The 23,846-nt window shown below is 50.5% G+C and overlaps 1 protein-coding gene across 32 annotated transcripts in view; it reads right to left on the minus strand.

Annotated features, from left to right (window-relative positions):
* Positions 1-23,846, minus strand: part of LOC100121288 (voltage-dependent calcium channel type A subunit alpha-1) — a 117,946-nt gene that overhangs the window by 60,402 nt on the left and 33,698 nt on the right. For 28 of the 32 annotated variants that reach the window (XM_031923507.1, XM_031923506.1, XM_031923508.1 and 25 more), the window contains exon 2: positions 14,296-14,532. In XM_031923507.1, the coding sequence (XP_031779367.1) occupies positions 14,296-14,531 (236 nt within the window). In that variant the 5' untranslated portion in view covers position 14,532. Of the gene's footprint in view, positions 1-2,069; positions 3,151-14,295; positions 14,533-23,846 lie in introns of those variants that run through there. The other 4 variants (XM_016982970.2, XM_016982965.2, XM_016982958.2 and 1 more) reach the window with 2 other exon arrangements.

Raw genomic sequence — 23,846 nt, forward strand, 5'->3', positions numbered from 1 at the left:
TATATTTTCCTTGCGCGCGCAGCGAGTGAAAGAGAGTCAGCTGACAACGACGAGGCTCCGAATTCAAAATTTCTGCTATGCGTGTGTGTGTACGACGCGCGACACACATTCGGCTCTGGCGCGATAGGTACACGTGTATGCAGTGGCTAAAAGGGCGACCGATATGGACATCGGCAGTAGCTCGCGATAGTCTAGTGTGCTATACGTATACGTATAGGTGTGTGTATGTAGCTGCGCGCACAATAATGGCCGCGCAAATATATGTCAACGAACCTGCGCCGTTCTCCGAACTCTAGCCTGGCTGGTTGCCTGCTCCGGCTTCTATAGGCACAGAGCGTCGGAGCTGCTTTTGTGGGCCTGCTACTAGCTATGTACAACTACTACTACTACCGAAGCACTACTGCTACGATATTCTAGATCTCTACGTCCGTAGTGTGTGGATACGCGACTATTCGTTTCGTGTGTTGCTTCCGAGGGCCTTCGATAACTTTTCCTCGACAGTCTGTACGTAGTCCGTGTGTAATTGTTTGTTTTGGACGTGTGTGGCAAGGCTCGACGGGAATTTCGTTCGAGTACTTATACGTGTGTGACACGAATTTGAGGGAAAGGCTCGATGAGCGAGAAAACATTACGCTACGCTACGAGTGTATAATGCCAATGCATACGACAACAGCTCTAGTTTAATTACATACTATAGTTCAATACATCAAAGTATCGAGTGGCCCCCCTGTATGTGCCGTATACATGTAATAATGAATTTTCCTCAGCAACAGTAGACCCACACACTCGGCTGAACCGGCCGCTCTATAATTCAGCCGCTCCAAAATGCAGGTATCCCCCAAGAATCGATCGCTATTCGCTCTAGAGAGAGAGAGAGAGAGAGAGAGAGAGAGAGAGAGAGAGAGAGAGCGCAGAGCTCATTCAAAATTCAGATTAGATATGGCGCGCTCACGCACATCACGTGATTCGCCGCAGCCGTAAACGCGTCCGGATTTTGTGAATTTGCATAGACCCGTTCGCTCATTAAACGGCAACAAGCGAGCCAAAAAAGGGGAAAAAACAACGCGTGCGAGTATGCTAATGCTCTAGAAGAGCAGCGAGAGAGACGAAATTTCCCTCGAAATCAGAATCTATTACAAATCGGCCCGGCGCCGATCCGATAAATTTCACCCGCTGGCGCGAGACGACAGTATACGGCTATATGTACGCGGTGCGGAGAGATGCGGACTCCCCGATGACTATACGGCTAGTTCGAGCTGGAGATAAAGCGCCACGTCACACGCACACACGCGAGTGTAGGTCAGTGGTGAACGAGCGATGTAAAAGCTGCGCTCACACACGGGGAGAGCGTATATAACCTCAAAAGCTCGCTCGAAAACAATAGGAGCAAATTATATTATTCGGTACATCGCAGCTCCTGTATATTCAACGTAATAACATCGTCGCGATCTAAACCACAGCGGCGACTTCTGCGAAAGCTCCCGATCATAAGCCTCGGCGGCCACGAGCAGTCCTGCCAATTTCCTCGAGCGAAAAAGCTCCGCAGGAAAATCAGCATCGCACGGTGTAGGTAACCAGGTCGCTTTCTCTCTCTCTCTCGCGTTCGCTCGCTCGCGGTGGCCAGAGCCGAGAGCTCGCAGTGGGAGCGAGTGGGTGCAACCACCACGCCTGCAGCGACCTTCCCACACTCCGCGCGTATATATAGCTCGTTCGGTGCACCAGAGTGCACCAGAGCCTTTGCGTCGCGCGCTCACACACACACACACACCATACACACACACGGGCACGCAGACGTCAGGTGCGCGCCCTTTCTCTCGTGAGGAGAGTGCCTCTCTTGAGACGGAGTGAGAGAGAGAAAGAGAGAGAGAATATCGACTGGGTGTCGCGCGAATGCGCGCGGGGGCGAGGGGCGATAAAAAGAGAAGAGGCGATCGCGCTCTCTCTCTCTCTCTCTCTCTCTCTCTCTCTCTCTCTCTCTCTCTCTCTCTCTCTCTCTCTCTCTGTCTCTGCCCGCACGCGTGCGAGCGTAGCGAGTGCAGAGTCGAGAGGCTCTCGACTCTTTGGCTCACCTCTAGTGGGAGGCAGGGGCTGGATGAGGCCATGTTCCTACATGCGTTCGAGCCTCTGCCCTGCTGGCGATCCACCGTGCAGTGACACCCGCTGCTTCCGCTGGCTCCTCTCCTCTTCCGGCTTGCCTCGCGCACTGTGTGTTATGTGGGCACCGCACACGCGCGCACACTCACGCACACAGACACTGATGTAGAGCAGACGACGTCGACGCTGTGACGAGGATCCTTGCTGCCGCTGCTGCTTCTGCTGCTTCTGCTGCTTCTGCTGCTTCTGCTGCTGTTGTTGTTGACGACGGCGATTCGCTGCGGGAAAGAGAGAGAGAGACAGAGATGGCCTCCTTCAACTAAACTTTCTCTCCCTCTCTCTTCTTCTTCCTCCTCCTCCTCCTCCTCCTCGTCTTCTTGTTCTGCTTCTGCTTCTGGGGCTACTACGGCCAGCTCCTCTCTACTGGCTGCTGCCGACGCACACTCGCGCATAGACACGCAGACGGAGAGACGTCGAGGGCGTCCCTCTTCTGCTGCTTCTTCCTCGGCTATCCTCCCCCGTCCCTCTCTCTTTCGCTCGCTCCTGCTAACTACTTCTTCCTCTTCTGCTTCTGTTTTTCGTCGCCTCTTCCTCCTCGGCGAGGAAGCGCCGAAGCCGCGGGCCACTCGCGGCAGCTTTTCCGCAGAACTCAACCTCCGCTGTAGAGCGACGGCCTCCGTCTTAGCATAATCCCAAACTACGGCGACGGCGGCGACTCGAGCGTAGAGAGTAGCACTGGCGTATACGTGTCCGGAGGGGGACTGGCGCGCGCGCGCGCGCCCCGTCGCTTACGTGGACGTGCTGCTAGTCGGCAGCTCCTTCATCGGCGGCAGAGCAGCGCACACGGTACACTTTGGACACTTGTTCTCGAGCACTTTCGTGTCCTCTCTTTCAGCCCTTTCGTTCTAGCTGCTGCTGCTGCTGCTGCTGCTGCTGCTGCTGCTTCTACCTACGACACCGAGCATCGAACTCGTGCTCTCGCTCTCGCTCTCTCACTCGCCACCACAGAGCCGGACGGTCGCTCGACTGCGCTCTCGGCTTCTCCCTCTCCGCTGCTGCTGCTGCCAGCTCTCGCCCTGCTGCTCTTCGCGTCTCGCTCGCACTCGCCTGTGCGCGCGCCGCCCCCGGAGAACGAGCCACGCGAGCGCGAGCGCGCGCGCAGCCAAGCGGAGCCAGGGCCGTAGCGTGCTCGGCCGTTACCACTGGATCTCTCTCGGCTCGCGCGCGGGCTATAGCTGCGGGTCCAGTCGCCCCCTCGATAGCTGCGATGTTTTTTCTCAGAAGCTGCGGATTAAGCGGTCGGAGCTTTATTGCGAGGCCGGCGGAGACGAGAGCGCGGATTGCCTCTTCGTTTAGCTGCGATTTAGGATTTGCATGCTAGAGAGGGAAGTTTCTCTTCTCGGTTGTTGTTTTCTTTTTTTCTGATCGGGGGTGAGGCTCTGGCATTACCCTTTTCCGTGCTGCGCCATCGGCCATGCGCAATGGAATTGTCACGCTTGCTCGCACACGCGCGCGCACTTTGTTTTCACCTGTGCGTACAACGTACGCCGAGAGAGAGCGGGCTTTTTACCTCGCTCTACTCTTTCTCTCTTTGATGCGATGTGGATCGGGGGAGATTGGGGAAATGGCAGGAAATGTTGGAGGCGATGCTATCGCTCCGGCGGCATAACGCTGTTTAGCCTTCCTTTTCTCCGCCCGTCTCGTCGCAGCCGTCTGTTTCCACTTGTTTCGACTTCGTTCCTTTTAATCGGCCGATAAATCTCACATTAGCTCACGGCGGCTCGAGTACAAGCGTAACCAAATAGTCCCTCGTCTGAGTAGAATCTCACGATAGCTCACATAAGAAAGCGAATCGGTGGCACATCAGAAAAAGTTGTAGTCGTAACGCAGCTTTCCGGCCGAGTCAGCAGATGTCGGTGTGCCGTAGTAGACAGCTGCTGCATGTGAGGGCGCATGCCCCGGACACAGACCGCTCTCTGCTCGCTCTTGGAAACATAGGTGCGTACGTTGAGGCCCTCGGCACCCCGGCTCGCTCTCTTCGCGCACCTATATTTGCTGAAGTTGGAATTGGCCGGAAGCTGCTGGGAGGCAGCGGCTCTCTCCCTCTCTATACCTCTCTGTTTATGTACGTGTGTGCAGGGCCAGAGATTGCACGCGCTGTTATCTCGTGTGTGGAAGTATACGTGTAGTCGAGGAAATCGCGGCAAAGTTTCGAGTTAATATGAAAAGTGGACGGAACATTGGATCTCGTCTCGAGATTCAATATTTTATTTCAGCCGACGATTCGGCCGCAGGAAAACAGAGCTGCTCGCTTATCGCACACCGTATACGCGAAATATGAAAGCATCATAAGAAAATAGCTCCGCTGGAGAGGAAAAAAGAGAGAGAGAAGACGCTACTCTCTGGCCGATATCGCGCCGCACGAGTAGAGGGAGTAGAGCTAGCTGTGTGGGGGAAGGCGAAAAGCTGCAGCTGACTTCTGGGTTTCTGGGTGTTCGCGCGCACAGCCTTTTCGAAGTTCGAAGCCAGCGAACGCGCGCCGCCCGAATGTGGAACAGTAGGTCAGCGCACTCGGTGACCCCCGAGCAGCAGCAGCAGCAGCAGTAGTAGCTCTCCCCCTGTGCGAGCGCACGACCCTATACACTAGCCCCTGCTGCTGATGCTTCTCTCTCTCTCTCTCTCTCTCTCTCTCTCTCTCTCTCTAGCCCCACGCTCGGCCATGTGTGTGTGTGGGGGTATCGATGAGAGTTTTTTCGCGCTGCGCCGGCAATTTCGCGGGCTGTTGCGCTATGCATGTGTGTGCACGTATTATATTTCAGGGGTCGTGCTTTATTTTTTAACGCATAACGTACGTGTGCGTAATAATACCGGGCATAAACCATATTCTCTCAAAGCTTCTCCCTCTCGTTAATTTCGACACGTTCGCGCGCGCGCGCGCGGCGGGTAACAGCTCGCAATTATTATTTCACTCTCCGGGTCAATACTCAATTATCGTCGCCGTAGTCGTAGTTAACCGCAAACTGCGCCGTGTATTAAACAAACCGTCCATTAAATTCCATCGAAGGAAGCGTAATACATCACGCGCGGACTACTGCAGCTCGGTATACTGGGTAAAAACTTTGAAATTCTAATCTCGTGCCAGCCGCATGGAAAGAACATTACGCGCGTGTCCTCGAGTTATGCCCATCATTTGCGCCACTTTTTCCAGCGCCGCGCTATAGCTCTCCGGTATTATAATGTATCTGCGGATCGCTCGAGGAAAGAGAGAGAGAGAGAGAGAGAGAGAGAGAGAGAGAGAGAGGTGAAAAAGTATACTGCAGCTGGTGCAGCTTTCAAAGTTCATCGGGCTCGCTCTTTCTCTCTATACGACGACCCCGCGGGCCTCCTTTCTTTCTTCTGCGGACGAGCCAGGAGGGAGAGAAAAAAGGAGAAGAGCGACGAGCGGTATTATAATCTATACGCTCTGAGGCCGATACGCTGCTGCTGCTGCAGGACGAGAATATCTTGCTCCACTTTAGCTGCATCAACCCCTTCTCTCTCTCTCTCTCTCTCTCTCTCTCTCATACTCTCGCTGTGCGGCGTCAGATTCCAGCGAGAGAGCTTTAATCACTTGGCCCATTATTGAACTTTTAATAATTACTTAGGCTAAATCTCATAGCTGCTGCTGTCGAGGATGGGAAGTCGAGAGGGTTACTTATCGCGCGGTGCCGTTTTCACGAAGAGAACAATCGACGTCGGCTCTGTGTGCTTTGCTGGGGGAGTTGTTTTTTTTTCAGAGCCGACGACTGTTGACTCTACTGTCCCTGTGTTGCTCGGCGGACTGTCGATGCGCTAATTTTGGGTTTTTTTTTTAGGCGAACGGATCGCTGCCTCGCTTTTCGAGCCGATTGAAAGGATGCGGCTTTGTCGTATTTTCTTCTCTCGGCTCGGATGGACGCCAATTACTCGGGGATAAAAGTATATAGCGTAATTAACGATCACTACATCCACGAGCTCAGTGATTCCCGCAGATCAAAAAGCTCGGAGTATAACTCAGCGAATCAGAGCTAATTTCCCCTCGACGATACGAGAGAAGGAGAAACCTCTCATCTCGCACTCCATTTCATCTTCTCTCTTGCTCTCTCCCTCGTGTACCGAAATATATCGAAAATTATCCCCGATACACAGACGGCCGCGCGTCTGCCCGTGTAGTAGGCACTTTTCCACTCGAAGCGCCCGCGTATACGACAGCGGCTCCTGATCAATCGCTCTTTAAAGCTATATATATATATATATATATATATATATGGGAAATGTCAGTTTTCAGCTTGTACGCGACCGGCGATATAGACGTGCGCTTCATTCTACTGAAAGGCCCGCGCTATCCCAAGGCGCGGCTCCGTGCGATTTATCGTCAAACGACGAATCCACGTCAATTTCGCTCGCTCGCTCTCTGTCTGCCTCTGGCTCTGTTTTAGGTCAAAGACGCCGCACCATGAGTTAGAGCCAGCTATACGGATCATCGTCTTCTCGGCTGTGCGAAAGTGGAACGGAGCCGAGTTAGAGGAGTTATACGCGGGGCGGTCTTCCCAGCCGGCTCTCCGCGGCTGTGTAAAGCGCGTTTCGCCGGAAAAAGTCTACGCCGGGCAGGCAAAGCGCGCGTAATATAAATATGTAAGTTACGATAAATCGCGGAAATTCTCGCAGCGCGACGGGCCCATTACCGAAGGAACAAAGCAGGAAATTCATTAGCAATTTACTCCTCATCATCCTCATCGCCCACGAAGATCGACATTGTTCTCCCGTCCCGACGCGACCGCAGTGCCAGCGCCGCCGGCAGCCCTGATACTACTACTACTACTGCTACTACTACTGCAGCCACTGCCTGTACGGCGCCGATGTATACACATAGGCCGATGCAGCAGCTGCCGCTGCGAGACTCGCTGGCAGCTCTCGAGACTGAACTTGAAATAGTGCTTAATCATGCGCACTCGTGTGGGTTTAGTTCGAGCTCGTATCCAGTAGCCTGCTATACTTCGGATAGCTACACCATCTGCGGGCCAGTTTCCCCGACACGTTGTATTGTTGTTGCCCGTTGCAATGGACATCGCGATGCCTCGGGCTGTTCTGCGTGGTGTGTTTCCGGAAATGAGGTATCAGCCGCGGGTAATTGGCTGTCGTTTCGATTGCGGCTGTATGGGATTCGATTGAGGGGAGCTTTCTGCTGGATGATGCGAGCTTTTTAGGGAGAATACTTATAAGAACGTACTCCGATAATGTGTCTGAATAAACAAAAATCCCGATCGGAGACGTCGCGCATACTTTCCAAAATCAACCCTTGAAAACAATCGCCCCGAACGATCGGCCGACAAAAGCTCTCCGCGACGACCTGGCTCTCTCAACCCAGCAACAATTCGTGCGTAAAGCAGCGGCAGGCGACCGCGCAACCTGCAGGTGCAGAAAACTTGACCGAGTTTTGCGAGGCGCGCTTAGCGCCAGAGTGCGCGCAGCGCTCGGGGATGCAGCACTCGGGGATGCAGCGCGCTGACCCAGATTTCCGCTTCCCCCTTCCTTTCGCTATTATATAGCGACGAGAGAGTCGCCGCCGCCGTCTGGCAACTCTGCTCATCCTTTTCCAGAGATATAGGGAGAGGAAAGAATCGTGTAGAGCTGGATAGTCGACGCGGTGAATCATCGGCATAAGCCTGTTGTGGTTGTGATTCACCCTCGAGTGTCACTTCCTCACTCTCTTTTTCTGTGTGCACAAGCTATTAGGATTTTGAATCGTCGCCGCGAGTTTACCACGCGGAGAAAAATTCGGCGCGAATTCAATTTCCCGAAAGAAAAAAACATTACGGCTGCTCCTGCGCGCAGGGCGACGAGTAATACATCGGCGCGCCGGCGCGATGCCATCAACTCTCCCCGGCTACAGCCACTGCCCCCACCGTGTGCTTCTCTCGCTCGCTCTTAGCGGCGAACGAACCCCCATAGCCGCTTTTTATCTCGCTCGCTCCATTTTCCGGCGTGGCCCGATTTCACCCTGCAGCGATGGGATGTGCCGTCGACGAGATGGAGCGGGGAGATTTCGAGAGTCTTCGCGGTGTATTTCTGCTTGGGAGAGTATACACTCGAGCGTGATTATCATGGCACTGTTCAGCGAGTCGCTATTCGCTTATCGGCTGTCTACGTCAAGGTTTTCCGTGTCTCAGTTGATCAATTCGTAATATTGCATACACACGTAATATTGTCGTCTCAGCGCGACGAAAACAAAAGCGATGTATACATTTAACAAAACTTCATAAACATCAATCCTCCCGCAGTAGCGTTTCACAAAGCATCGATCGGATAAAAATTTTATTCACATCGCAAGCGGCGGCACTCGTCCTCGTTTCCCGAAATTCTGACGACGACCCGTTCGTATTCTCGCCCTAGACGAAAATACGCGATGTTTTTTTTTGGCTCCAAAGCTGCCGCCACCGCCGCAGCCGCTTCTCCTTCGTCGTCTCCCCTTGTATTCCTTGTTTTTCTCGCTCGCTCGCTGCGGGAACGACAAATGTGTATACTAAGCGGAAGGGCTGCAAGAAAGCGAGAGACGATATCTAGGAAAAACGAGTGAAGGATGATTGCGGAGGCAGTGGAGCGTGTGATTTCGTAAAAAACATCGCTGAAACTTCGATCGCAAGTGTACACCGTCGAGTTTGTACGTTCGATGGGCAACTTTTTGTCCTGTACTTTCAGCCAGGCATTAGTATAAACGGGCAACTTCCCTGGTAGAAAATTAACGAGTGAAAACCGTTAAAAAGTTAAATTTAGTTGACCATTATTATCAAATTTGAATGTAAAAAAATAAAGCAAAATATTGCTAATATTTTAGTGATGCGTGTCTATTATACCAACACAGTATTATTTTTAAGTTAAAAATTTGACAAATATCAAGCAAATGTTCTGTTTTATCTTGAGTTAATGTGTATATCTATGCATTTATAATGTTTAAACTCTTATTTATTTAAATTGTTAACCACAACTTAGCTAAGTGGCCCAAAACTTAGCTTATTAACCGTTAACGTTTCTACCAGGGTTTTAATTACTGAAATTAGTACAGCGTGAACTCGCAAAACATCCTCACCTCGCAAAAAGAACCCTCGCAGACTACCGGCGCACAATCATCGCGACGTGTCGCTATACGCAGCCCTCGTCGTTGTCGTGGAGAAAGAGAAAAAAAGCGAGTCATAGAACCGGAAGAGAATCATCCTCGCGCGCATCGCAGCCTCGCGAATGACTCTGTGTGTGCGAGCAGTCATCGCAACGACCCCTTTGTTACGATCACGTGCCTCTAAAAGACACACGACGACGACGTATAAATAAAGTGGAACGCGCGCGACGCAAAAAAGAGAAATTTAACGAAAGCTCTGCGCTTTTTTTGGTCCGATGCGCGCGAAAAACGCGCCAGTGGGAAACGAGCGCATTACAGTATATAGGTATAAGGCCTCTTAAGAGCGTGAGCACTGTGCATATATAGTTTTTTGGCCGCGCGGTCGGCTTTCTCCGAAATCAACCGGGAGTTTTGAAAGCTCGCTCGACAATGACTTCCGAGCTCGTTAGCTTTTCTGTCGAAATTAACGTTCGCCCTGGGCACACTTTGAATATTGCGCTATAAAGACACAGCTGTGCTTTCTTACTTCTGCTGAGAGTATATACGTATTATTATCGTCGTTCTTCGGAGCTAAAACGTAGCAAAAACGTTCTCTCTAGAAGGGGCAGCGATGATCTAAATCGGAAAGCTCGTGTCCGCAATCTCGGCAGCAGTGGTATAGCGCAGCAGTATAAGGTGCAAATAACCATATCCCGTAATAAAGTCACAAAGACTTTTTCCGCGACACGTGGGCTATACACACATAGACGCCGAGCTTTCTCTCTACCCGAAGAAAATTTCTCCGGCTCAAAGAATCCACGGCGACTCTCTATACACGCGCGTATAGACGTGGAAGAACACGAGGCTGTGTATAACTAGCCTCAGAGAGCGTGAGCGCTCGGCCACACGGGGGAAAATTGAACGCACGGGCGATCTGCAGCGATAATCTCGCGCAAAGGTCAAAGGCAAGCTTCCGACGTGTACCTCGTCTACGTGTGTGTGTGCGTGTGAGGAAAAAAGAGAGCGAGGAACGAAGCTAGCGAAGGCTACTGCGCGCGGCTCTGGCAAGGGTTGATGGAGTGCTCTGTGGCTTTTTCGATTTTGTCCGAGGGACTGGCAGGTTTTAATAAGCAGATTTCCCTCCTCGTATGTTATGCGATTTCGCGTTTGCGAAGTAGTGTGATGAATCAGACGCAGATTTCGGGGATACGAGATTTCAGAGGGAAAGGGTAAAAAAGGCTTGGCTTTAATCTGAAAGTCGAATCCCGGCAGTTAATAAACAAGTTAATACACCCAATTCGAGAGCAAATCCTCCCGGAACCTCTCGACATCACGCGCCATCTCCATAAATCCGACGACTGACCATCGCAGCAGCAGCGACAGAGTCGAAAGGAGTTAATTTCCCCAGTCGCGAAAGCAAAACGTCCTCTCTCTCCCAACCCCGATAAAGTGGACTTTGTCAAGTGTGAGAATGTATTCGGGTCAGCCGCACGGCGCGACGCACTGTGGCTCAGGCGCCGATTTTCTTGGCGGTCCCTTCGTCGTAGCTCTAATCGAATCACCCGACCGGGCGATCAAAGGGCCTTTCCTCTCCTCTTTGCGCTACACGTGCACACGAGGTTCACACACGGAATTCGCTGGACTCTGCATTTTTCGCCGATTGAATATCATGAGGATACCTGACTTTCAAAGCTTCTGCTGACGCCGGAAGATCTCCGTGTGTGTGTGTGTCGTGGAAATAGATGATTTACCCCTTCAAGGTCTTGGTCATCGCTCGATGGACCCCCTGTATGCATGCAACGCAACAACGTCGGGGAACGTCGTTCTCTTCTTCTCTCGGCTCGACAAATTAGCTCAATCAATTTATTCGCGAACGAGGTAATGCGATTTCCACGCGCAGATCGGAAAAGGTCAGCGGGAAAAAATAGGCCGCGCGCGGTGTAATTCGCGTCTTCATCGCCACGCGAATTTCAATGCTGCTGTTGCTGTGTATACACGGGGGTAGCCGCTGTGCTGCTGCACCCACCCACTTCTGCGTGTGTGTACAGACGCGCGCAGGGCTTCGTATAAGTGCATTCGCTCGCTAGCGAGGCCGAGTCTGTCTTTCGATTTTTTTTCCTTTATACATCATAGCTCGATGACGAAGAGGAGAGTATAGCAGTAAGAGAGACGCGTGTGCAGGACGCGTAGGAGTATCGCAGTAATGTGCGGACGCTGACGGGGTGTTGGGTTTCCAGATCGTTGGGCCGCTCCGGCGCGATGCGTCATGGGTTATTTTCTCGTAGCTGGACGATGATTGAGCGATATGAAAATTTTCCGCGCGCTCGCCGAAGCGATTCTTGAAAAATCGAGCTTCTAGCTCTCCAGAAGAGAAAAAAAGAGAGAGGGAGAAAATACAATTACCGCGAGAGGCGAGCGTAAACGTGTCAATTGACTCACAATAAGGCAACCGGTTCGCCCAGTCAGTGCACGTGTACGAGGCAGGCTGGCTCGCGCCGGGGGATTTAACGTCTCCTTATACCGGATCACGCGAGTGTAAGGTTTCCTCTTTCGGTTGCGCTGGCCTTCCATATACATACGCATGCACACGGCTCTCGTCGTTCTCTCTGTGTATGTGTACCGGTGGGGCTCTCTTCGAGAGCTTTTCGGTCCCCGTCAATCGTCGTTTTCACTCCGTTCAACGCTGCAGAGAAAGCGCGCCTCGATATTCGATATGCATACGTATACGAAGCTGCAGCGCTCTCTGCATCGGAGAACGATGAAAACTTTTTCCCAGCGTGCTCCGTTTCAATTTGCAAACTTGAAAAGCAGCCCTCTCCCTCTCGCTTTCCATCTGGAAATAAATGGGGAAAAATAAACGAACAAAGGAGCGAGTATCTCCATTTTTTTCCCCGACTATCGACATCTCGTTCTCTCTCTCTCTTTCTCCCGCACGGCTGGGCACGACAAACATCGTCGCCTCTCGCTCGGTATTGACACAAAGGTGCGCTGCCGATAGTCATCGATAATTATTCCCCTTCGCCGCGTCGACGCTGCGTACAACTTTTCGAATCGAGCTCTACTCGGGAAAAGCGGGTTATTTTTAATTACGCGACTGGTATTATTCTTCAATCGGCTGTGCTCGGCTACGTATAATGGAGCTGCGCGGATTTTTCGAATCGAACAGAGAGAGAGAGAGAGAGAGGTTAATTTCGTACAGCAGCTGCGGCGGGGTCGTTCATCCGCGAGCTTGATCAATCGCTTAGTCGATGTTGCGCGAGTTTTCGAGATAGAAAATTTGGAATTGCCCGGCGTTATCGCATCGATTTTCATATACATAAAGTTCTGAGCTTTTCGTACGCCGCAAACGTAGATATAAGTATACGAAGGCAGCAGCGCGTAGCCTATTAGCGCTCTCGGGGCGTAAAATTTTGGAAAAATTAATATTCAAGAGCAGCCTCATGCAAATCCGATTCGCGGGATTAAAGTGGAGAATCTTCTTCCGAAAATCGTCCTCATTAGCTTCTCTTATACCGTATACGTATATAGAGCGCGAAGAGAGAGAGAGAGAGAGAGAGAGAGAGAGAGAGAGAGAGAGAGAGCCCGCGCAGCAGCGTCGAAAAACAAGCTCTACGCGGAACATCGCAGCCCTCTCGAGTCAGCTCTCTCCCTCGGCTCCGCTGTGGAGGGAGTCGGTCTCTCACGCGCGCGCGGGAGAAAGAGAGAGAGAGAGAGAGAGAGAGAGAGAGACTGCGCCGCGAGAGGGAGAAAGAGAGGTGGCACGCGCAATGCGGGTATTGATTCACGGCGGCGGCGGCGGTGGCGGCAGGCGGGCGCCCCCCAAGTATAGAAAGAGAGAGAGAGAGAGAGACTGTGTGTACGTGTCTATAGCCCGCCTCCCTCTGCCGCTGCCTCGAACCGGATATATCCCACGGGCGATTCTGTACGTCCCTTCGATCGCTCGGTCAGAGAGAAAAATGCGCGAGGAGAGATCCTCTTCTTGCGCACCGCAGCAGCAGTAGCAGCAGCCGTCGTCGTCGTCGCCGTCTCGTGGGGAATTGATTTTTCGGCCCTCCCTCGCAACGCTGTCGCTACGCTGCTGCTAGGCTGTTCTCTCTCACTCGTCCCTATATATCGTAATCGCGGGGGAAAAAGCGAAAGCTCTGCGTCTTTATTTGCACTTACGCTGTGCCTTCCCCTTTGTCTCGGCAAACATCGGAGCGACAGACTCTGGAGGCATATAGAGCGTCGCAAAGAAAACGCAGACACGCCGACGATGATACTGGGTGTCGCGTGACGCGTTATCAAGCTCGCGAGACGGCCAGCGACTCGGCTAAAAATATAAGGGACAGTAGCGCCGCCGGACAATCGAAGAGCAATCGATAGCGTGCGCGGAGTGCGTTTATATGTATAGGGAAGGGTGGGAGACTTTATGTGTGTTATATCCATATACGAGAGCCTCACGAGCGTGAGCAGATGACCAAAGCGCACGAGGCGTGTATCGGATAATATAGAAGGGGTTGTACCGCCGGGGCCGCTCTCGCTACTGGTCGCGTGCAGTGCGAGTGAGACGCGGAGCCTGACAGCCGCAGTAGTGCGAGGCTGAGCCTCGTCGGACGCGCGAGCCGAGGCGCGCACTGGGAGACTGCCACCGACATCTGCTGGGGACTCGTGAATCGTTTTGATTTACGAGCGGGTTTACTTCGCGGGGGGTTGCTGTGGCTTAGCGGTTCGTTCATCTTCATCGAGGACAGCCAGTATGCCGGAAGATGCTAAGATTAGTTTCCCGCCGGAGATAAGGCTTACGCGCGGTGTAATACCGAGGATTGATAGCCCCCTAGGGGAGAAGATAGCGTTGGAGCGAGCGTCGGTAAGGGTGAACCTGGAGTCGGTAAGGTGCGTCTCTGCACTGGCGGGATTCGGTAAGCTCGCAAGCTCGACGCGTGGTACGCGAAACCCAAGGGTGGAAAAGCTTTTGCTGCAAGGGGGTGACCTTACCGACGCACGGACGATCAGCCGGATTTTCGAACCGATGGCTATATCACGAATGCTACTTGTTGATCGCCGCGGCAGGAACGCGCTTTCGAACAAATGTAAATATAAGCACTTACGTCATGATGTCACCGAGCTTGAGCTTGGTCTGCACGAGGGCGCAGTTCTTGTGGTCGCTGGTGGTGACGGCAGTCCTGCGCCTGGTGTACCTCGGCGCGTCCGACGGAGGCAGGCCCCCTGGGCCGCCTCCGTCGCCGTTTCCATGGCCCCCAGCGAGGCCCGCACCTATACGCACCATGGGGCTGCTGCCCCGTCGGCGCGTAGAGACGTGCCGGCCTCCCACGCTTCCCAGCATCCTGCAACACAGAGAACATTTTTGAACGTCAAGCGAGTCCTTGTTATATAAATCCCAGCCCTCGTGCGTGCGCGGGCGGAAACGATCGGACGCCGCGATACCCGCCGGACGTAATTACCCCCCTGAACTTATCTTTCGACGCTAATTGCACGCGCGCTCTGATTTCTCGCGGCCACAAATCTCGCATCATTTATTCGAATACATCTCGTCGCCGCGGCTAATTAATTCCGTTAGCAGATCGTTACTCCGCGTTACTACTTTATTGCTCGGGAGAGAAAATCCGCGCGTTAAAAGCACGCGATTTATATCCTGCACACTACTGTGTTTAGAGAAGGAGAGAGAGAGGGGGAGTCGGTGAATTAATGAGGAATTCAGAGGTGTGTCGAGTGACTTTTGCGCTTCATCCAGGATATATCACGCAGTCGCGCCCTCGTGACCTACGCCTCTTTCTGTCTCTCTCTCTCTCTCTCTCTCTCTCTCTCTCTCTCTCTCTCTCTCTCTCTCTCTCTCTCGTGGGAGGAATTAAGCCAGCCGATATCCCGACTGATTAGAGCGACATTGATTTTAATGAAATTCGAGGATTTGATGATACAAGTGGATTTACGCCAATTGACGGACGCGCATATAGCGTATATAATTCCAAACACGCTGTAAGCAAAATACTATTACACGGATTTTTCGCCAGGAATCGCTTAATATATTTCACACGAGAGGCGAATATCGCGAGCTTCGATCTGCGCGAATTATCCGCGATGAATGTGTTTATACACATACAGAAGTTTCTCCATACGCGGTTATGCACGTTATATCGCGGTCACGCAACGTGTGCTAGCTCGCGGTCGTGTATGCGCACGCGGCGATAAACGGAGAGCTGTTATATATGTTAGAGGGAAAAGTGCTCGTCGACTCTGTTTTTTCATTTATCGTCGGGGATAATTTTTTAAAATATTCTCGCAGAAGTTTTTAAGTATGTCGTTTTTGAGCTACGTTACTTCTGCGCACTTTCCGCCTAAATGCAGTTTCGATAAGATACGCATGCAAATGGCATCGAGCCGTAAACTTCTTTATGCCTCGAACTTGCGCGCGAGAATTATTATCGGCCTTTTTATCAGGACGTTACACCAGACGGTCCGTAAAGAATCATGCGTACGCGTATATTGATAAAGTATGATGAACGCAGAAATTATATTCGCGCGAATCGTCTTCGATGATCAAACGGCAGCGTCGTTACAGCTCCATCGTCGCGGAATAAATTTGGCTAATGGGATCGAATCCTCCCACGCGTAATAGTATGCAAAGAAAGAAAACAAGCGGGAGGGAGACGAGAAGCAAAAAGTCGGGTGCTCGATTCATCGCATATCACAGCGGCTCAGCGGCAGTAATTTCCGTATCAGGAGATGAAAGCTTCGCCCCCTTCCTCTTCTTGCAATTCTCTATCTATATAGAGAGCCGGAAAATAGTGAGACGCCTCGCGCTGTTTCAGACTCGAAATTTGACTTTGTAATTCCGCCGGCGCGCGATTAGCCGACTGTTGATTCGCCGTAGGCGAGTGTGTCGTTCGGAGTGACCGCTAGTTATAGTGAGGAACGATCGTTACAGTATATTCTTTTTCGAATTTTTCGTTCGAGCTGACGTACCCACGCTGCGAATGCAAGTCCATAACGTGCCGTGATTCACGCCCGGCTGCGGCGGTTGAGAATTGCGGCGGGCCGCGCAAACTTGATTTCTGCAGCGAGCTCATCGCGACTGCGGCGCGGCATCAAACGAATTAGAGAACGAATTAGCGGGCGACGGTTGTACGGCCAGATGCGGAAACTCGGCCCGTGGTATTATGATCATCAAATTTCGTGCGCCCCACTGAGCCTCGGATTGCGCCAGCTTTCATATCACTCATCATGATGTGTGTGTGTGTGTGTGTGTGTGTGTGTGCCGACGTTCTGCTTTTTTCCGCGAGTTTTTCCCTCTGTGCTCGTATACTATTGATGGACGCGCGGGAGGTAGTTAATTGATAGATCGACTGCGGGTCCATCAATCGCGTGCATCGACGGGGTCTTATAGACGTGTTATTTGTAACTTTTTTTATACAGTATTGCCGTATATGAGAATAGATAAGAAGAAAGCTTGCATGTACAATGAATCGATTTCTCGAACGAATGGAGGAAAGAAATTTCGATTTCCCGCGCTCGAAATTAGCATATTCCAATCACAACGCTGGAGAGAGGGAGCCTATACACTCGGCTCTCGCGACCGCTGCCACTTATTATCTCGAATGTAATACAATTCTCCGGCTCTATGCATTTTAAACGAGCGTAATAACTCAAGCGGCATTATTTCACGAGATTGCCGAGCGGACTGGAAAAAAAAATTCACGTATACGTACGCGCGCGTGTGTGAAAAAGCCGACGCCCCCGAGATTCGCGGGGAAATTGCGAAGCGCGTCTAGGTCGCAATTCAATCTTCGATATAAGTATATTCCCGCAAAAACACTTCCTTTCCCTCGGAATCTTCTTCCGCCGATGACGCGTCGCCGAGTATAGGAAATCCCCTCGCGCTGCTTTCTCCCCGAGTCTGTAAGCGTCTCGATCATTGGAAAAATCGGTTTGTCACGATAAGGTCCTTATTTCGTTTGACTGAACACAGATGTCTTCCGCGAAATACGAAAAGCTCGTTACATTTTAATCCATTGACTCGAGAGCAGAAACAGCAGAGGCGCGTGTGGCGCGTAAGAGCAACTCCAAAACAACTCTCGCCGCGAAAAAGCCCCGCAACTTTACCCATCAGCGCGCGGGCAGCCGAACGTCACGTACGGACTCCACAATGGACGCAGCAGCAGCGGCAGCGAGTAATTATGCAGTCCCTCTCTCGGCTACGCGCAGTAGTTGCGACCAAAAACAAGCTCCAGCGCGTAAGACTATATACTATCTCTGTACTCCTTTCGCGCACGTGTCTCGCACTCGGTCAAGTGCCAAGTTCGAAATCTCATTACGAGTTGGTGCCACGCGCGCGATATATTCACTCGAATTACTCGCGCTGAGAGCAGCATTTCGGAACTGTGCACTACATACACGTAGACACCTATGTGTACAGCGGAGGCGTCTACGCTCTGCTAATGATATACATACAGGGTCGATCTCGGTACATGACGGATGGCGCTAATTTGTGCTGGTTATCGATGCGCGACAAACAATGCGCCGTTCCTTAATACTCCGCGTGCAGCGTCTCTGCGCCGCCGGTTGTACACGTTACAAAGTCGATTTATCACTGCAGCGCTGCTGTTGCTGCTCTTGGATTAATGAATTATGCATCGTATACAAAGCAGCCGGGGATGTGTATTGTTGGTCGTGTGTGTCCGAAAAAAAATTGATTACGGCATGCGCGGGATGTGGTGTAACAATGCCGCGCGCATTAGATGCGCAGCCGAAAATTACCGCGTAACGCGAAGCGGCGTTAACAAAGAGGTGCCTCGGATGTTTAGCGTTCGGATCGTGTGCAGTTTTGTTTAGGTTGGAGCTTTTGTGGGTGAATGATGGAATCTAAAGCGGTGACGATTATTTTGGAGTTTGGCGATACCGGACAAAGCAAATGATGAAGGATAATAGGCTGCGGCTAATTTTGTGGTAAGTCTTAGCTTACACGAATTTTCATGTGAGTGTACTGTTTGAAACAAGAGCCAGAAAGTTGCATTGAGGCCAGTCCAAAACTGTTATTGGTTTGTGACTACTCTAAAGCTTGGTATAATAATAAATAGGAATAATATTCACAATGTATAATACTCACATACGGTTATATGAGCTATCAGTTTTCCTCTATAACCATATAATTATACATTAAGGTTTATATAGTTATACATATATCTAAATTGATCAATCATAAATAACAAACTGACGGGTTAACCGAGTTTTCGCAGCCATTAGAATAAGCCCTCAAGCTATACATAATTACGATCTCGCAACACGTGCCTACCTGTCTCTCGCTGTACAACTACACAACGATTCTCACTTTTTCGATCAATCCACGGCCGCTTTATAATAATCGCGTTAAACGCACGCACGCGCTCGCTCGCTCGCAACTTTGGCGGCCGGAAAATTATCGATTGCAGAATATTCGCAAAACCGATTCAATTTCCCGCCGTGCCACCGACGAATGAGCAAACTTCCCGGCACACTTTGCCTTTGTACAGCCACGTGCTGCAACGTATAGTCGAAGGAACTTTCGGACGACGCGTGTAATCGCCCGTGGACCCTTTCTATCAATTAATTTCCACCATGGCCTCGTGTATTCGAAACGAGGGCAAAAAGTGCAGCGAGATTGTAACGGAATTCGTTGGCATATAATTGCGAATTCAGCTGTGTGTGTATCCGAACGGCCGAATCTGGAGTGACGTTTTATAGTTGCTGCTACCTGTTGAAATTTGGATTAATATACGGTCGAAAGCTTGCCATTCCGCGAACGTACACAAGCTATTGCATTTTCTGAGTATACAGTCTTGAGAGGCATGATTTTTCCGTATAAATTAAGCCGGCAGATGCGTATCTCTCCGTCTTTGAGTATACAGCGAGTACATAACTAGTTATTTCAAAGTTTATATACTTTCAAGCGAAATTCGTTATCTTTAAAGAGAGATCTGCCCAAGCTTAATAAATGCGCGGATGGAGCGAGACTGATATACGACCTACATTCAGCGAATCACCTTATTTTCCGAGTATGCATACGCAGCTATACACCCCGAACGCTACAAATTTACTCTCCCTACAGTTTACCAATAATTAAAAATCCCGCCACTATTTGTATACCTTACCGCAACAAGCGCGCGCGAGGGGATTACGTCGCCGCGCAGCGAATATTCATTATTACAATACGAGCTGATTGCGCGCACTTTGAAAACGTCAAATTTCCGGCCGCGCGTAACGTAATCGCGAACAACAGTGCGGCCTGATGCGCAGCTCTAATGATTCTTGAATCAAATCGTTCGCGGCGCGCGGGCCGCAAATTGGATATTCAACCGGTTGCGCATCTCCATATTCCGAAGCACTCTTATAACGGCATTATGTAATGCGCGATGTGAGCGACCGAGCTGATTTTTCGATGCATTTCAAATTCACGCGGTGTACTTTACAGCCGCGAAAATTAAATCGGAATCGCTCGCGGGACATACGGCTTTCTGCAACTCGGTCAACGAGACAGTCTTCGGATTGAAATACATCGCGTAATTTTAAATATTTCCCGTTGCGCTTTTGAGGGACGCGCCGTTTTTAATTACAGCATCGAACTCGAGGTCTGAAATTATTACTCCGAAAAACGGCGAAATAGCGAATTCATTTTTTCCTTCTTCTCTGCCCGACTATTAAAACGACGGAGCGACAGAAGTTCACTCGCGGCATGACCGTTTCTAATGAGGTACCTAACGCGATTTTTTCGAAATTGCCGCCGAGCGGTTAACGAACTCGTTACGCGGAATTAATAATTATTTTCAATTTCCACGCGTCAAAGTACACGCCTTTGAAAAGCGTCGTTACTACAACGTCGGCGCTTTACACGTCAAATCTTAAAATAAAAAAAAATTCTCGCACGCAGATCGCGTGTACACAGAGAGCCCCAGCGCGAACAGCTCGTGAAATTTCGAGGATATAGAGCAACCTGTTGCTAGGCACCCGCGGGATATCTCACCTCCTCTTCCTCCTCTGGCTCCCAGCCAAGCTTTATATAGCTCCACTTCTCTCTCTCTCTCTCTCTCTCTCTCTCTCTCTCTCTCTCTCTCTCTCTCTCTCTCTCTCTCTCTCTCTCTCTCTCTCTCTCTCTCTCGTCATTCGCCAGCTATGATATTACAGAGACAGCGCAGCGAAGCAATCTGGCTCTGTTCCTCTCGGACGTGATTTTTAAGTCATCGCGCCGCGCGTTGATGTAATAACCGCTGGATTCGTCCGTAAAAATGCGCTGCCGTCGACGAATTTAAACAACCGCCGATTTTATTCCCGGCTGTATAGCGGGGGCTTCATTATTTAGGGGAAAACATTGTTCCACAACCCCGTGGTGGCCACGTATAGCTCCGAGAGATGAAGCGTTGGGGGATTTTAATGGCTCGTAAACAAGTTTGCTCGACTCGGAGAGCTAGAGAAAGCCAGTCGGAGAAAATTTCTGCGATTTACATAATACCCAAGTTCGGAATGAGAGCTTTCCCGCGAACATAATCGCTCAGTTCTACCGGGAACATCGAGGAGTGGATTTATACACCGGCGGTATACAAATTTTTATTTCCAAGCGTTAATTAGCGAGGAGTCTCTGTACATTAACCTTTCAATTTAGCGACTCTCGCAGCGATTAAATTAAGTCCTTGGCAAGTGCGCGGTTCTAGCAATCCGCAGCTCGTTATGCTATATTCGCTTACCTTCTCTATAGAGCAGCCCTCGCGACTAGTTGTGCAACTCATCATAACTCCGCGCAGTGAGTCACCCCGTTTATACCCTCCGATCGCAGATATCACACGGAATGAAATTATCGAACAAATATAAGCGAGTGAAAATTTCGCACCGACAGCAATATCAGTAATAATGCCCGGTGTATACAGATCGAGAAGTGGCCTCTCGAGGCGTGGAATTAAAAGAAAAGGGCGCGAGCAGTGACTGACGTGAAAATCGATTCGGCACATAACTGTGAATATACAGCGAACGCGGGTGATAGGCGCCTACCACCATAGTCGTGCTCACTTGCCGAGGTTAAATTGGAGTCCGGAGGCGCGCGGCTGTCTTATAAAGCTCTCTCGATGTTGTTTCTTCACGCGTTAACCGGGGGTTCTTATCAATATTTGTTCTCTTCCTCTCTGCTCAGCTCTTCTCGCGAAGGGATTGGCGAGAAATCGCGTTTCCCAAGGGCTCTCTGCCCGTCTCTACACCCGCGGCGGCCTGATCGAGTTGTTTTCCGACGAGGAATTTTTCTCCTATGACCCGGAAATTTTCAGAAAAAATTGAAATTCGCCCGCGAATAAAAAAAAGCATTTCTCGAGAATAGTGCTCTCGCGAAGTATAAACTTTTCGCTCTCGCAGTTTACGTCCATAGCAGCGTATTCAGCGGCTCGAGAAAGCCCTCGCGTAAAAAGCCCCCTCTCTTGGGTCATAAATCACCGGTTGGCGCGTAAAAAAGGAAAGGAATCCTCGCAGATTTCAAGACACAAGTTTAACCGCGTGCGGCTACGCTGCGCTACGAAAGTGCAAGCCCGGCGAATCGATTTTTCTCGGACGGTGCGAGCTTCATCACGTGACGTTATAATAAAGCTCTCTCCTACACTAAAGAGAGTAGCGCGCCGTTCGATCGCGAGAGAGCCAACTTTTTCTTATGATCCGCGAACAATTAGATTCAAAGTGAACTTGGCCGAGGGAGGAGGAAGCCTGTTCGTTAGAATTTCTTCAACGGTCTCGAAAACGTTGGATGTATTCCCTTGGCGAGCTTGCAATTAGTCGGAAAGTTCGCGATTTCAATTGCATTTTATACTACGTAATGATTCTGTACTTCTATACAACTTGAAATCATCACGTTCAATCGCACGCGTAGCTCCTTTCGCCTCGAGCATCGCGGATAAGGACGGAAGTTTTTCAGTTGACCCGCGCGTTAAAAGGCGCGCAGCTCTCGGGAATAATTGCGGCCATTAAGTCCGGCGTTAATGAGCTTCATCTCGAGGTGCTTCGTTCGTCGCTTTTTGCGAGTTGCGCTATCTCGTGGAAACCTCTTAACGCAGCATTTAAAAAAATTCTTTTGCTCCTCAGCTAGAGAGAGAAGCAGAGAAAAGCTCCTCGTGCGCAACAACTCTCGGAATAAGTGATATCGCGCAAATTAGCGGCTCGTTTAACGATGCTTGTTCTCCCGTGGCTTTTCTCCCTCTCTCTCCCCCTCTCTCTCTCTCTCTCTCTCTCTCTCTCTCTCTCTCTCTCTCTCTCTCTCTCGAGATCGATTCGGATATCTTCGGTCTTCCTTACCTTTTTTTTTCTATTTGCGACTTGAGAAACTTGGAAATTAGCATGTAATTGAGTTTGGAAGTTGGACGGAGGGGCTGAGCTACTTTTTTGAGGTCTCACTCGTCGATGATTCGCAATTTTTGCGTGAACCCGAGCGTGGCCAACATAACGATCCCCCGTTATTCACCAAACTCCGATATTACAGTTCCTCATAAAAAAATACATTTATCGCTGAATTATAAAAAATTGCTCATCCGCGCGGCTCCGATAATTATCATAAAAAAAGGGGGAGGAAACCCCTCGAGAATTCCAACGGCATCGTAAACTCGAAATTAGCTCGACCCGCGCATACCGCCGAGGCGCCCCAGGCATTTCGGCTCTTGTAAAAAGTCACGCGAGCCTTGCGATCGTCTTTTTTCGTGCGGCTCGAGATTGATAGAGCCGATTTCTTCGTTCAACACATCAGGCTCTGCGCTGCTTTGGCAACTTTCCATCGTAACCCAGATTCAAGGTGCATAGCTTCTGTACACTGTAGGAACAGTTGGATATACTGTTTTGTAAGAGCGTTTTGAATTTTATTGGATTGAGAAAACTTACAAAATGCGGTAGCGTAGATATTATACGCGCCGATTGCGATGATTGCGGGAAATCAAAAAGTGCCTATGCGCCACCTCTCGTAGGTGGCCGAAAGCTCGAGCAGTGAGGCGTTAGAGTCAAAGGCCAGTGTACGAAGTTAATGAATAAACAGCAAATCGTCTTGCGATACACTAAGCCGATTTTTTCTGGTTATTTACGGTACGTGCGAAGGTCATTTTTCATTGTTTCTTCCGCTCTGCGAATCGCCCATTTCTCACGACTCTCCGGACTTTATCATTCGGTTCTACACGAAGTCTGCGTCCGAGCAACGACTTCTCGATGAATTGAAATTGACGGCGATGCGCGAATTGAGTCCCATGTATACTCGTATAATATTGCCGCGTAATTGACGCCTGAAGGCAGAACAATCGTGTCAAAATCGAATCGTAATCCCCCATCGATATAACCAGACTCACTGCGTCACTACGCCAGAGAAATAGTAATAACAGCATTGCGCGCGTTCGGCCTGATTAAAAAATAATAATCTCGTGAGCACGAAATACCCCCGACGCGTCATCGCAGCCATTTCCGCCTCGATATCTCGAGAGCACCAGCTGCTGGTCTCGTCCGCGATAGTCAGCCACGTATACACGCGCTAAGCCTAGAATTTCCCTACACACTGCTATATACAGTCGATGCGGACGCGCTAATCGCGTCAAATCAATAGCCAGAGAGTAATCTAATCAATCGGCCATCCGCCCGTACTCTGTTGATATATCCGCGCTTGCGGCTG

Source organism: Nasonia vitripennis, chromosome 2 (assembly GCF_009193385.2).
Source record: "Nasonia vitripennis strain AsymCx chromosome 2, Nvit_psr_1.1, whole genome shotgun sequence".
NCBI lineage: Eukaryota > Metazoa > Arthropoda > Insecta > Hymenoptera > Pteromalidae > Nasonia > Nasonia vitripennis.